Source organism: Hypanus sabinus, chromosome 11 (assembly GCF_030144855.1).
Source record: "Hypanus sabinus isolate sHypSab1 chromosome 11, sHypSab1.hap1, whole genome shotgun sequence".
In the NCBI taxonomy this organism is placed as follows: domain Eukaryota; kingdom Metazoa; phylum Chordata; class Chondrichthyes; order Myliobatiformes; family Dasyatidae; genus Hypanus; species Hypanus sabinus.
Window position 1 is genome coordinate 52,702,708 of NC_082716.1, and position 13,385 is coordinate 52,716,092.

Below are 13,385 nucleotides of genomic sequence, written 5' to 3' on the forward strand. Positions count from 1 at the left end.
ACAATATAAAAGCTGCAATGTAATGCTGAGGCTTTATAAGGTATTCATCAGACCACAGGTGGTGTATTGTAAGCAGTCTTGGACCACTTATCTAAGAAAAGATATGCTGGCGTTGGAGAGGGTCCAGAAGAAGTTCATGAGAATGATTCTGGAAATGTAAGGGTTGACATATGAGATGTTTTTGATGGCTCTGGGCCTGTACTTGCTGGAATTTAGAAGAATAAGATGGGATCTCTTTAAAACCTATTGAATATTGAAAGGCCCAAAAAGTGGAAATGGAGAGGACATTTCCTATAGTTTGTGAGTCTAGGACCAGAGGGCACAGGCTGAGAATAGAGGAACATCCATTTAGAACAGAGATGAGGAGGAATTTCTTTAGCTAGAGGGCAGTGAATCTATGGAATTCATTGCCACAAACAGCTGTGGAAACCAGTCATTAGGTGTATTTGAAGCAGAGGTTGATAGCTCTTAATTTGTCAGGGCATCAAAGATTACAGGGAGAAGGCAGAAGTTTGGGGTTGAGAGGGATAAATCAGCCATGATGGTATGGTTCAGTAGACTCGGTGGACTGAACAGCATAATTCTGCTCCTATGCCTTATGGTCTTACAATACATAACACAAGTTATGGTTTCTTAAAAGAAGCCCGATTCTCCAAAAGTCATATGTACTTAAGCTATTCATAGGTGGATCAGATGAACGGGAGCTATGTAGATATGAATTGCATCACATGTTATTGAACTAGCTATTAACTTACCAAGCCATTAGTGCTTGTGCAGCTTGTTTGTGACTTTCATTGAGTAGAATATTTGTCTTTTGGTTGAGGTAGTAACAGTGCACAAGAACTTGCATATCAATGTGCACATAAGGTAAAATCCAAGAGATCTCTCAAAATCTGTCCAACTTATAAAGTCACTTTATAATCCTCTGTTGTTGTTATTATGAAACTTGCAAGCTGTTCTTCTGTGAATCTCCAATAAACTACCCACTGTGAGTGAACTTTTGCCAATTCCTCATTGTTTATGAAACTTAAGCCCTTTTTGGTAGTGACCACTGTGAAGGAAGCCGAAGTGCATTCTAGCAATTAAAACGAGAGGTTGTGAACCTCTGGACCTTCGGTAGATTTATAATGAACTCTTTTGGAATTAGATGGGACAGGTTCCACAACCAAGGAAGCTTTGTTAACATGGTAAGATCTTATTATTTCTCTCTGTTTTTCTTCAGCATTCTATAATTCATGGCCTATCTGGTCCCTTTTCCATTTGCTGTTCTACAAAATTTAGCAGAGATGCTTTCCTATTTAACTTTGCTGCTTGATAAGAAAGTATTTCTGTATCTTATTTTTAGCTCAAAGTTATTGCCAACCTGAACATATATCACATAACTATTTTGATTCTGTTGCAATTTGCTGAATGCTGGATCCTTCTCTGCTGCATTATGGTTATTTTGATGCCATTTTCATATTTTTCTTGTCTTGGAAGATTTTTAAATTAGTATCAGTTGTAACCTCAGTATCACAATATGCAAACACCTAACAAACTGGGTGCCTTATTAATTAAAAAAAAATACAAGTCCCATTAAGCTTAATTTGAAGCAAAAACCTCTATGGCTCTTTGATAGACTTGTTCTTTCTCTTTTATGCTACCCAGACAACTTAGCTTCTGGCAGAAGCCAGACCCTTTCTCTGAAACTGTTAGATTAATTCCAAGACAGACTGACTTTTCATCAGATTATAATACACAAAGTTCAGTATTTTATTTTTAAAGTATTCATTAAAGAAATTAAAAACAGTAGTTACGGTCATACATAAAATGTAAGCATAGTTAAAATACAAAGTTCACATTTTAAGTACAAGCAACATTAATTTTAGAAAAAGCCTTGATTTTTGGATATCATTATTAAACAACTCTACATAAACAATCTTATTGTCAGTTTTCAAGCTGCCTCTCCTGTCAACTTACCACTATTTCCACTGTTCCTCTGCCGACAGTCCGTTTTTCATGGCCTATATTTTCTGCCAAAGGAACATTAAAACAAAAGAACTATGCTGGTGGGATATCTCTAACTCTTAAAATGCACAGGGTGAATGTAGGATCAAAACTCCTGCTTTACAATCACTGATCATCATAAGGACTCTGTCATCAGGAAGTTGTAGGTGGAGCTCAGAACAAATCCTCTCATTTTAGGCACGAGATGTGACCAACAGGAATCTGTGTTAATACACTATTTGGGATATTCAGGATAAATAAGGATAGGTGTTGAATGAATTCAGCTAGATACCTGAACTACACTGGGAACAGCATGGCTACTCTCCAGAAGGGAGAGAAAAAAATGGCAAAATTAATTGTAACTAAGTGCATGAAGTAACACCATCGCAGCTTGGCAAATAAATCTGCTTCAGTTCTACAAACTATGTTTTCAATTCCAGACAAGGTCTGGGCCAGGACAAAGATCTGTATCTTAATTGAGTCCAGAGTGCATTGATTATATAGCCAACCCCAAGCAGATATGAAGAAATTTTCAGCTTTGAGACCTTTTAGCACTCCTGATAGCTAGGATCATGTTTTAACATTATCTGACTATTAGCACAATTTCTGGATTCTCCTGTTTCAATACCAACAGAATTACATTGGCATTGTATACCTAGGAGTACCAATTTTCATTCTTAAGAATATTTGTACATTACCCAACAAACATAGGTAATTTCAAAAATATTAAAATATCTGATCTAAAATTTAAGACTATTGGCATTGGAAGCTGAGGGATGACTTGATAGATGGTGGAGATGCCAAATACAAGAGTGCATAGCTTTAAGGTGAGAGGGGGTAAGTTTAAATAACATTTATGTGGCACTTTTTGTGCACACAGAGTTGTAAATACCTGGAATGTGCTGCAAGTGTTGAAAGCAGATACAAAAGCAATCTTTAAAAGGCATTAAGATATATACAGGGAACTGAGAAATATGGATGACATGCAGGGAGGTATGCAGCTTAAAATGGCATTATGTTGGCTACAACATCTTGGGCCAAAGGGCTTTTTACTGTGCTTCTATGTTCTGTATAATTTGCAATAATGTCTAAAATATTGACAGAGGGCCTGAAAAATATTTTAACTCTATAAAATTGCTCCTAAAAATTTTCAAATAACTAAAATACTGATTAGAAGAAATGAAATATTTCAAATATCATGATATCTATCAAAAATTTCTTGTTTTAGCTGATATCAATCAATTGAAATAAAATGTATTTTTACATTTTAAACAAACCAATACTCAGCAGTATTCCTTGTTTTGCAGCTGCTTTTTATATAACATTCTTCACCGGAGAATTTACCAACTAGTGCATTCAGTCACTCAACATCTGCTGCTGGCCTGGCTTTCAGGCTATTATTATTTTCTAGCAGCTGCTGTTTTAGACGGATTTGGCTCTTCTACTTGTACGATGCTCCGATGCCGAACCAGAGAGAAGGCATTCAAGTTACACACAACAAACAATCTGCTGGAGGAAGTCAGCAGGTTGAACAGCATCGATCAGTCAAAAACCTTCGTTGTACAGTCCTGATGCAGGATTTCAATCTGAAACATCAGCAACTTATTTTCTCCCAAAGATACTGCTCAGCCCATTGAGTTCCTTCAGCAGGTTGTTCGTTGCTCTGAATTCCAGCATTGCAATCTCTTGTGTCTCCAAATTACACATGGTATTTCTTAAAGTTCCAGCAATACCTCAATTACTTTTGTTCCACAAATTGTCAAGTGCAGCAAGATTCACTTATTGTTTTTTATATTATTGTACAAACATAATACATTTGCTCTGAAAATATTTATTCATTTACTAGTCTGTTCACTGTAGGACTGCTCATGGAAAGGCAGAACAGAGAGACTTTGTTTGGAATTTATTAGTGATAGTGTAGAAATGGTTATGTGAACCTAATGAAGTTCCATCTAGTGGCTGAAATACTAGTTATAAGCAATGACAGAATGATTTTCTCAAATAAGTTATCTACATGGTGATTGTAACAGCCATGATGGAATCTTCAATAGTGAAATAATATATTAGCAAATATTTTACCAACTGGTTCACAGACATCCCACCCTGCAAAAACTAATTTCAGGGAGGTAGCACCATCAATTTCAGGGAGATTCCCGGGAGAGGTGGGATGTCTGCAGCAGAGTAGTTCCTTAGCAGCTAGCTAGCTAGTTTAAATAACGTTAGCTATGCTAATGAACAAATGACACCTGTTAAACTCACCTCAACATGCCTTTTACATTTTAACTCACCATGGGCAATAAAAAAGTCACTGTTGCAAACAGTGCAGTGAGCAACACTGTCATTATTTTTGACCCCTATTAGGCAGGAGTACACTTTAGTGTAGTCTGGGGTGAAGTACATTTTATATTTTCTTTTTTTTGAACACTCTGCCATGGCTCACTCTCTCTCTCAAAAAAAAATCGATTTCCGGGATATTGTATATAATTTGCAGGTGTCAGGGAGCCGCTATCAATATGCGGGACACTCCTGGAACTTCCGGGAGAGGTGGGATGTCTGGATTCAAATTCATGTAAATTTGAGATAGTCACAAAGCTTTACTCTTTTAACTAATGATAAATCCAAGTTTGATACTGCATCAGGTTAGAGATGTTTATATTCCTATATGATGAATAACATTATAAGTTAAGTTGAGACGATGCTGAGTTTCATTTGAGAGAGCTTTTGTAAGCTGGCACAATTACCTTTTACTGATTTCCAACAGGCAATCTGCCATTTTCTGCCACAGTATGAACTTTTCTAATAACTGAATGATGGGCTGAGGAAGGAGAGATTGTACATACCTTGAGGAACAGTACTCCTATAAGGAGTTCCAAGATGAAGGAACAGTAATAGAATTTTAGGTCAGGATGTGGCACAACTAGGTGTTCTGCATTATCTGACATGTTTCATGACATTCCAGCAATAACACAAGTAATGAACAGCTTTAGCACACACATGCAAGTTCTTGAAAATATTCCTTACTATCCTATAATTATTTCTTGAATTGCTTGTCTTATAGATTGATTTGCCTGAAATTGAAATGACCACTTTTTAAATTTTTTTCAGAATTAAATTTTTCTTTCATCAGTACTTGATTTGATTTTTTTAAGTTTTAGATGTATTCCATTTTTGGACCTGAGGACTAGCTGGGGTATTTTCATTGGTGGCTTTGAGGCATCAACTTCCAGCTCAAATCGACTAAGGATCAAAGCAATGGTCACCTTCATCTCATTCATGGCAAACTGCTGACCAATACAGTTCCTGTAAATGAAATGAAATAAGTTTTGAGTCAAACTCCATGAGAATTTTATTTAATCAGAAATATATTTTATTTAAATAGAAAACAGTTAGCCAAGGTACTTAATGTACATATTATTCTTCCCTTGTTCTTGGAGTTTACTCTTTCAAACCATCAATTTGAAAAAAGGCATTTGTGTAAACTGATCTGTTCAAAATGGAGATGCTCCTTTCTGAAGCTAAGCAAGTAGTGAGTATGTCCCTGGAGCATAAGAGAAAGTATCTCTCAACTCTAAGTTACATCTCACCAACATAAAAAGCAGGAACAAGGCTGGGAATGAGTTGGGGAGCCAGAAAAAAATAATTATGGACCACTGCAATCTGTATTCTGAATGGAAAATAATCTAAACACATCACACAAACAGCTCCTAAAATTTCAGGTCTAATTTCTTAAGAAGAATTTGAACCATAAGATATCCCATCTGTCTTAGAATTGCTAAAGACCTCTACAACTTGGTAGAAAATGCAGCAAATTATTAAGAATTAAAATAAGAAAGTTCTAGAAACATCAGTCACAAAGGTAACAACAGAAGCAAGTTTTATAAACACACTGTTCATTACTTGTTCCCTAGCCACAGTCATATCTGGAATGGAGAAATTGCAGCAATCTGTGATTTAAAGAAAAAGAACCAAAAATCAAGCAATATAAATCACAGGTGGGAATGACAAAACAACTGCCCAGGTCTCCATTCAGTAACACTGAAATGCAATATTGGCTATGCAACTATTTAGCAAGCTGTGCAATTTTAAACAATGAATCTTATGTTACAATACATGGCCATTTCATTTCACCTTGAAGATTTCAGCTATGTATTTAGTTCCCAGTATCAAATCGTCAGTCCACATTGGCAAAAGATACTTAACTACGTCTGTGAATGGGAACTACTTCTATTAAAAAAAACTGCATATTCATGGAAAGTTATTTGCTCAAAATAACTCCAAATTAACAATCAGATGTCAATTGTGGCAAGATGACAAATACTTTGCTACCTTGATCCAGCAGAGAAAGGTATAAAAGCATGGGAGTGTCTGTGTGCTGAATTTTCAGGAGAGAATCTTAACGGATCAAATACCTACAAAAGAATAAAACAACATAATGTTCAGACTTGGTTCTTCTTTGAGATTAGAATTATACAGAATCCACTGCCTGTTGCTAGGTAACCAAATCTCAAGAGCTTTCCCTATCAATGCTGACTGAAAAACCAATACTTACTTTAGTACTACACAGTTATAATACACTTGTTGGAAACCACTGTTTTTTTAATTGTGTTTTATGATTTGTACTTTTTAACAAACACGTATTTTTCACACTCACTGGCAGAAAGTGGTACAGCAGCTAAACAAATGGTTTATCACCTTTCCCATTTTTCATTGGCTAAGTACTCCCACATTATGCAATTGTTTCCATTATGTAGCCTATTAATTAATTCTTCACTATCTAAGGAATTTTCTTTATCTTATTATGAAAGTGATAGATTGTTTAGAAGTGCCATCTTTATTACATTGTCTTACATCCCTTTGCATTAATTTCCCTGTTAGCATCATTGTTCAGTGCCTTATTTAGTTTGTATATTACTTGTATGTTTGTTTGTACTCTAAAATAAACTGAAGTCTTGGAACTAAGACTGTTCTCCATTTTAATTCCCGAAAGAGCCCTCAATGTTGCAAAAACAAAGGAGCTGATTATGGACTACCCAGGAATGGAGACAGGCTAACCCAAATTCTAATAACTTTCTATAGCGGCACTATTGAGAGCATTCTGACTGGCTGCATCATTGCCTGCTATGGGAACTGTACTTTCCTCAGTCACAGGACTCTGCTAAGAGTGCTGTGGACAGCCCAATGCATCTGTAGGTGTGAGCTTCCCACATATACAGAGACAGGTGTGGAAAAAGGGCCTGAAGGATCATTGGGGACCCGAGTCACCCCAACCACAAACTGTTCCAGCGGCTACCATCTGGGAAATTGTACCACAGCATAAAAGTCAGGACCAACAGGCTCTGAGACAGCTTCTTCCACCAGGCCATCAGACTGATTAACTTATGATTGTATAATTGTATTTCTATGTTATATTAACTATCCTGTTGTACATACTATTTATTATACGTGACTATAAATTGCACATTGGGCACTTAGACAGAGATGTAAAGATTTTTACTCCTCATGTATGTGAAGTATGTAAGAAATAAAGCAATTCAATTCAAAAACAGCTTAAAATACACAAAGGCCAAGAGAGAATTGTTGCTGGAGAAGTGGATGGAGTGGTGGGGAGGAGGAACACAGGGTAAAAAGGTGTGAATTCAAGATAAAAAAAAAGGCAGGGAATAGGGTAAAATTAAGGCCCTGTTAGACAGTAGAAAGAAAGATTTAGATGGAAAGTGGGTGGACAGAAGAAGACCTCTTTGAAATGCCTGTATATGATTTATGTTGCAAAAGGCTAGGGAATCCCATCTGCTGTATAAGATGCAAGCTACATCTACTTTAATACAGAGCACTCAATATGAACATTCTTCCTTGGACAACACTCTGTCTTCTACCAAAATGCTACATCAAAAAAAATCTGGACAGCTGTATTGATTATCCTCTGGCCTTTAAATATTCCTCTTAGAGATTGAGGATGCTTCCATTCTAAAAAGAAGTCCACAGCCGGTTGAGGAGGCTTTATAAGGCATTGGTCAGACTGCACTAGTGCCCCTTAGCAAGGAAAGGATGTCCTAGCGTTGGAGAGGGTCCACAGGATGTTCACGAGAATGACCCTGAGAATGAAAGGGTTATTCTAGGAGGCTCTGGGGCTTCCTAGAAGGGTTATTCTGGAGGCTTTGATGGCTCTGGGCCTGTACTTGCTGAAGTTTAGAAGAATGGGGGTGGGGGGGGGCAGGGAACTCATTGAAGCTTATTGAATATTGAAAGGCCTAGAGTGGAAGTGGAGAGGATGATTCCTATAGTGGTGGAGTCTAGGACCAGAGGGAACAGCCTCAGAATACAAGGGTGTCCCTTTAGAACAGAGGTGAGGAGGAATTTCTTTAGCCAGAGAGTGATAAATCTGTGGAATCATTGCCCCATATGGCTATGGAGTCCAAGTCATTGGGTGTATTTAAAAAGAAAGTTGATAAATAAGGTCGTCAAAGGTTATGGGGAGAAGGCAGGAGAGTGGGGTTGAGAGGGATAACCAACCAACCATGATGGAATGGCAGAGCAGATTCGAAAGACAAATGGCCCATTTCCTTATTGTCTTAACATGGGAACCAGAGACTGCCCAGGTGGGACTAGGTTACACAATGGGGAGCTTCGGAAGTGTCACAACCTTTCTGCATTTTATGTTGGCAAGAGGGCTTGAGGTGCTGAGTACTGCCACGCTAAATACTTCTCTACTTTGAGTGGGTGTGGACTAAATACTTCCATGAATTGGTGTGGATTCCTCTTTTTGTTCTGGGATATTTTAGTACTTGTCCTCTGTTCACATTGTAACCTCTTTCAGTGCTGCAGCTTGACAAAAGGTTTCTGTTTCGAGAGCTTGTTAGCACTTTATCAATGTCAAATGCTTGTTTGAAATGAATGAGTAGAATTATAATTCCAGCTGAAATTCTGGGGTTGCTCGTCTAAGAGGGGTCACCAGCATTGGCTTGTTTATCCTGCCATAGATTTAGTGTTTTGCAGAAACAGCATCGGTAGTACCTCTCCGGTACTTTGAGCTGCCTGCTCTATGTAGCTGGTATCTCAAATTGCAAAGAGGGCAGCGAATCAATACTGCCTGATAGATAACGAAATATGTGCTGGCTTAGAGGTTTTGACCTTCAAATATTCTTTTCCTTGGACAGTCAAATTTAATGCTGGTGCACAAAGTTGTGATGAATTTCATCATCCATGTGTCTACCTTTGCTGAAAGATGGCTTCTGAGAAAGGGAGAGTGGGGGAGAGGAAGATCTTTACTTTCATATGCTTAATATAAAGCTCATTCCCTCATTACTCAGAAAACAAACTGCTGACGACCTGTAAGCTTTGACCTCTGAATGTGCCCATATGCAGGTGGTGTCTGCTGCCACTTTTTAAATGACCTACGTTAAAGTGAATATGGAAATTTTTTAAAAATTGCTAATGCTGGAAAGAAAATTGAAGAAACACAGGAGGTCAGGAGATATCTGTCGGATGAGAAACAGAGTTATGTTTCACATTGAACAGAATTGGGAAAGAGAGAAAAGCAAGTTAGTTTCAAGTTGCAAATAAAAAGAGCGTAGGGCTAGATAGGACAAAAGTCATATATCAGAAACCTTGAGACTAGATTTGCAGAGGGTATGAGCTGTACAGGCCATTTGTATAACTTGGTTAACAAGTCAGCTAGAAGATTATAATACAATCAAAAATGTGTAATGAATTGCAAATAGCAAGGTTATAAGGAGATACTGTACCTTAGTGCTGGGATGGAGACTGAAATGTCCTAGTTGCCTTAATCTTTCGTTAAAATATTCATATATAAAAGAGGTTTACTGAAATTCAAAACTGTACTTCCTCAATGCAGGTTAACTCAATGTCAATATATGCAGTGGCATTTCTTTCAAACGACTGACACTACATGCTGTATAGAAGCAATGTATGCATATTGTTGTTACACGTGAAACAGGCTAGCTCGTTACCTCTGGGTTACTCCAAATCATGGAGTTCCTGTGAATGCAGTAGATGCTTACACCCACCAAGCAACCTATGAAATACAAATGAATATTAAGAATTTTACAAGTCTACAAAAATTAACTGTCCTGCACACACACTCTACATTATTTACATTATTTTCCTGTTTTTCACACAAGATGAATACAGCCCTGACATGTCTCTTTCCTAGCCCTGTCAGAGGGTCTTCAATGTGAGACATAGCTCTGTTTCTCTTTCCACAAAGAGTGTTTCCACTACGTTCTGTTTTTAGAGTCATAGAGCAGTACAGTACAGAACAGAAACAGGCCCTTAGGCCGCCTAGACCGTGCTGAAACATTTAAACTGTTTGCTCCCATCCACCTTCACCAGGACCATAGCCCTACCATTCATGTACCTATCTAAATGTCTCTTAAACATTGAAATACTGGCAGCTCGTTCCACACCTTCACAAAGCTCTGAGTGAAGAAGTTTCCCTCATGTTGTCCTTAACTTCTCACCTTCCACCCTTAACCCACGACCTCTGGTTGTAGAGAGAACATTTTTGTATCAGATTACTGGCATTTGCAGTTCGGTAAGCAAGATCAGAATGCCATGAAGGACAAAATTACCTTTTAGTCCTGAAAGAACATTTGTCTCCAATTTACAAGAGTTCATGAGGCTTTGGATTACTTTGAGTGGGAGCACTGACTGTCAACATCATAGATCAAACAAGATCTGATGGGTAACAAGAGATAACACCACATTTTCCTTGTAGTAAACTTTAAAAAAAAACAAGTGGAGCGATGGACAAGAGTAATGCACTCCATTTCTGTCTTCATTGTTAAAGTATTGAAATGATACAGGAAGATATTTTTCCATGAACGCTGAGGAAAACCAATTTATGCTGCACTCTGTCCATTTAAAAAAAAGATTCAGATTAGTCATAGAGATGAAAGAAAGCCAGAAAGAACTGTTCATATGTCCCCTCATAAATGTCAGCAGGTGCAGAACTTCAGTGGGAGTGCACATGAATGCAGAAGGTTCCCCAGATCCTTGATAACTGCCTCTGATGCTAACTTGCAGTCAATCAACTGGTGGCAGTTTCTTCATTAGAGAGAGATATCAGTGAAGGTTAAGGTAAATAGTTTTCATTTTATTGAAACTTTGTTTTAAAGTGCCTCCTTTCTAATTCTAAGTATTTTAATACCTTTTCATGAAAACAAAAGTTTAATTAGATTTTAATAATTTTTGAATAGTTTTGTATCTCCTAATTCTTGACATTTTGGGAACTGATCGAGCTGGGGCATGGCTCAACAGCACAACTGAATGCAGTCAAGTACTGATCCATGACTCCTTCATTGCTATCTGTGTTTAGCCCTCTGAACAGTTTGGACATTGGTCTCAAGTTAAGATGTTAGTAGGAATCCAATGTTGTACTAGTAACAAATGATCCAGCCCCACATTGACCATGAATAGTTAGAAACTGTAAATATGTGCCTAATTTGTGAAGAACTAAATGAATGGGGTGTATTACTCATTTTTGCAGTTAGCAGCAAAAAGACAGCTCATAACGAAACAAATTTAATTTATCATGATGTACTCAGGCAGACAGCATACAAATTGTTCAGTTTCTTCAGGGAGGTGAATAACGAGGGGTTAAATAGTCAAAATAGAAAGCACTTTGAAATTTCTTCATTTTTCAAAAGTAAATGAAGTAATCAATTAAAACAATAATTTGTTGTGTAAGAAGGCCACAGAAATTCAAAGTGGCCAGTCCATCTCTGCATTTATCCTTCATTTCATCTGTGCTTTCGAAAGAATGGAATGGCATGATATTTGGCCAATGCAAAAAAAAATTAACCCTTTTTTCCTGAAACCTAACATATAGAAAAATAAGTTCAACCATTTCTTTCTCCAACAACCATAATCAACGGAGAGTGAAAGCAGTGACACTGTTAAGCTCACAAATAATTTTTGAATTAAATGTACCGATCTATTAAATGACTCCTGTATCTCAGGTGGTCAATATTATTGGCTATACAAGCTATCAGATTTAAGAAGGAATAAAGCTAAGACACTCAAAAGTAGCTGCAGCTATACCAAGTGCATAAATATTTTAGAAATCTGGTGAAGGAGCCTTGCTACCCGGGACATGCCCTGTTCTCATGACCACCATCAGAGAGGAAGCACAGAACCCTGAAGATCCACACTCAGTATTTTAGGAACATCTTGTTCTACTCTGCAAATCAGATCTATGAATGGTCCATGAATCGATGAACATTACCTCACTTTTCCTCTTGTGTAGCATTTAGTTTTTTTTATTGGAACTCAGTGACCTTGCACTGTCCTGCTGCCACAAAGCAACAGATTCCATAGGCTCGGTCAGTGATCACGAATCTGACTTTGACTCTGTTAACATTTAAAATCAACCCAGGTGAAAATGGTTGAACATACATGGTTAAACTCAAAGTTATTAAGTCTTTTAAAAGAGACATTATGAATGTTGACATTAATCACTTTGACTAAATAAACAGCTATTCATATGCTAGCAAATGGCATGATTACAATCCATTCTTTTCACAATGTTAGATTCAGTACATCATGTGGGAGAAAAGCTAATCTATATAAAACCCAAATTTGAATTGCACAAACCCAGACCTTAACAATAATTCTCTAATATTATATAAAAAAATAATTTTAAATGAAACCTTCAGGCACCGTCCTCCCATCAAAGAATGTGAGTGGTTTGTTCAGCCTCCTGGCTATTCCTGGGACAGGGGGGCAGAGACGCAGAGATTCCTTAATGCACATTGTAATATAAGGCATCTTACTGAGCATATCCCTGCCAAGCAACAAAGAGACGTGACTTATTAAAACACAGGTAATCTTGTATGGAAGTTCCAAAGAGTAGAAAGGTGCAAGTTCACTGTTTAATGCAGAGATTACAACATACGCTTGAACAAGAAGCATTGCTACCGGTCAAAATTGAAATTAAGGCCACATTACTTTGTCCTGTCCCAGCAAAAGGAATTTTTCAATTAGAAGTAATGAATTAGGGATGGAGTGGTTTCAATGCTCTTCGCCTCCTACTTCTACAGTGGTACGTTCGATTTTTGTCAGCCATTGCTCAAGGACTGCTTAATAATCCTAAGCCCTACCAGTTTTTATTCCTAAATCTTTTTTTGATAGCATTGATTCAAAAATTTCTTCATTTGTGTGGCAAAATAAAAACCCTAGGTTAAGTAAAAAGCAATTACAAAAATCAAAAAAAGATGGTGGTTTAGCTTTACCTAATTTTAGATTTTATTATTGGGCAAATAATATTCGTAATTTATTGTATTGGAAATTAGATTTGGATTCACCACTGTGCCCACAGTGGGTAAATTTGGAATGTAATGAGGTAAAGGGATATTCTCTATTCTCTGTTCTTGGTTCTTGTC

The 13,385-nt window shown here is 37.3% G+C and overlaps 1 protein-coding gene across 1 annotated transcript in view; it reads right to left on the reverse strand.

Moving 5' to 3' along the window:
• Window positions 1-1,734: 1,734 nt before the first annotated feature.
• The window catches only part of LOC132401959 (cytochrome P450 4B1-like), a 77,946-nt gene continuing 66,295 nt past the window's right edge, over window positions 1,735-13,385 (reverse strand). The window contains exons 9-12 of the mRNA XM_059984339.1: window positions 12,654-12,787; window positions 9,954-10,018; window positions 6,313-6,395; window positions 1,735-5,286 (exon numbers count right to left, since the gene is read on the reverse strand). Of these exons, the coding sequence (XP_059840322.1) occupies window positions 5,094-5,286; window positions 6,313-6,395; window positions 9,954-10,018; window positions 12,654-12,787 (475 nt within the window). The 3' untranslated portion in view covers window positions 1,735-5,093. The remainder of the gene's footprint in view (window positions 5,287-6,312; window positions 6,396-9,953; window positions 10,019-12,653; window positions 12,788-13,385) is intronic.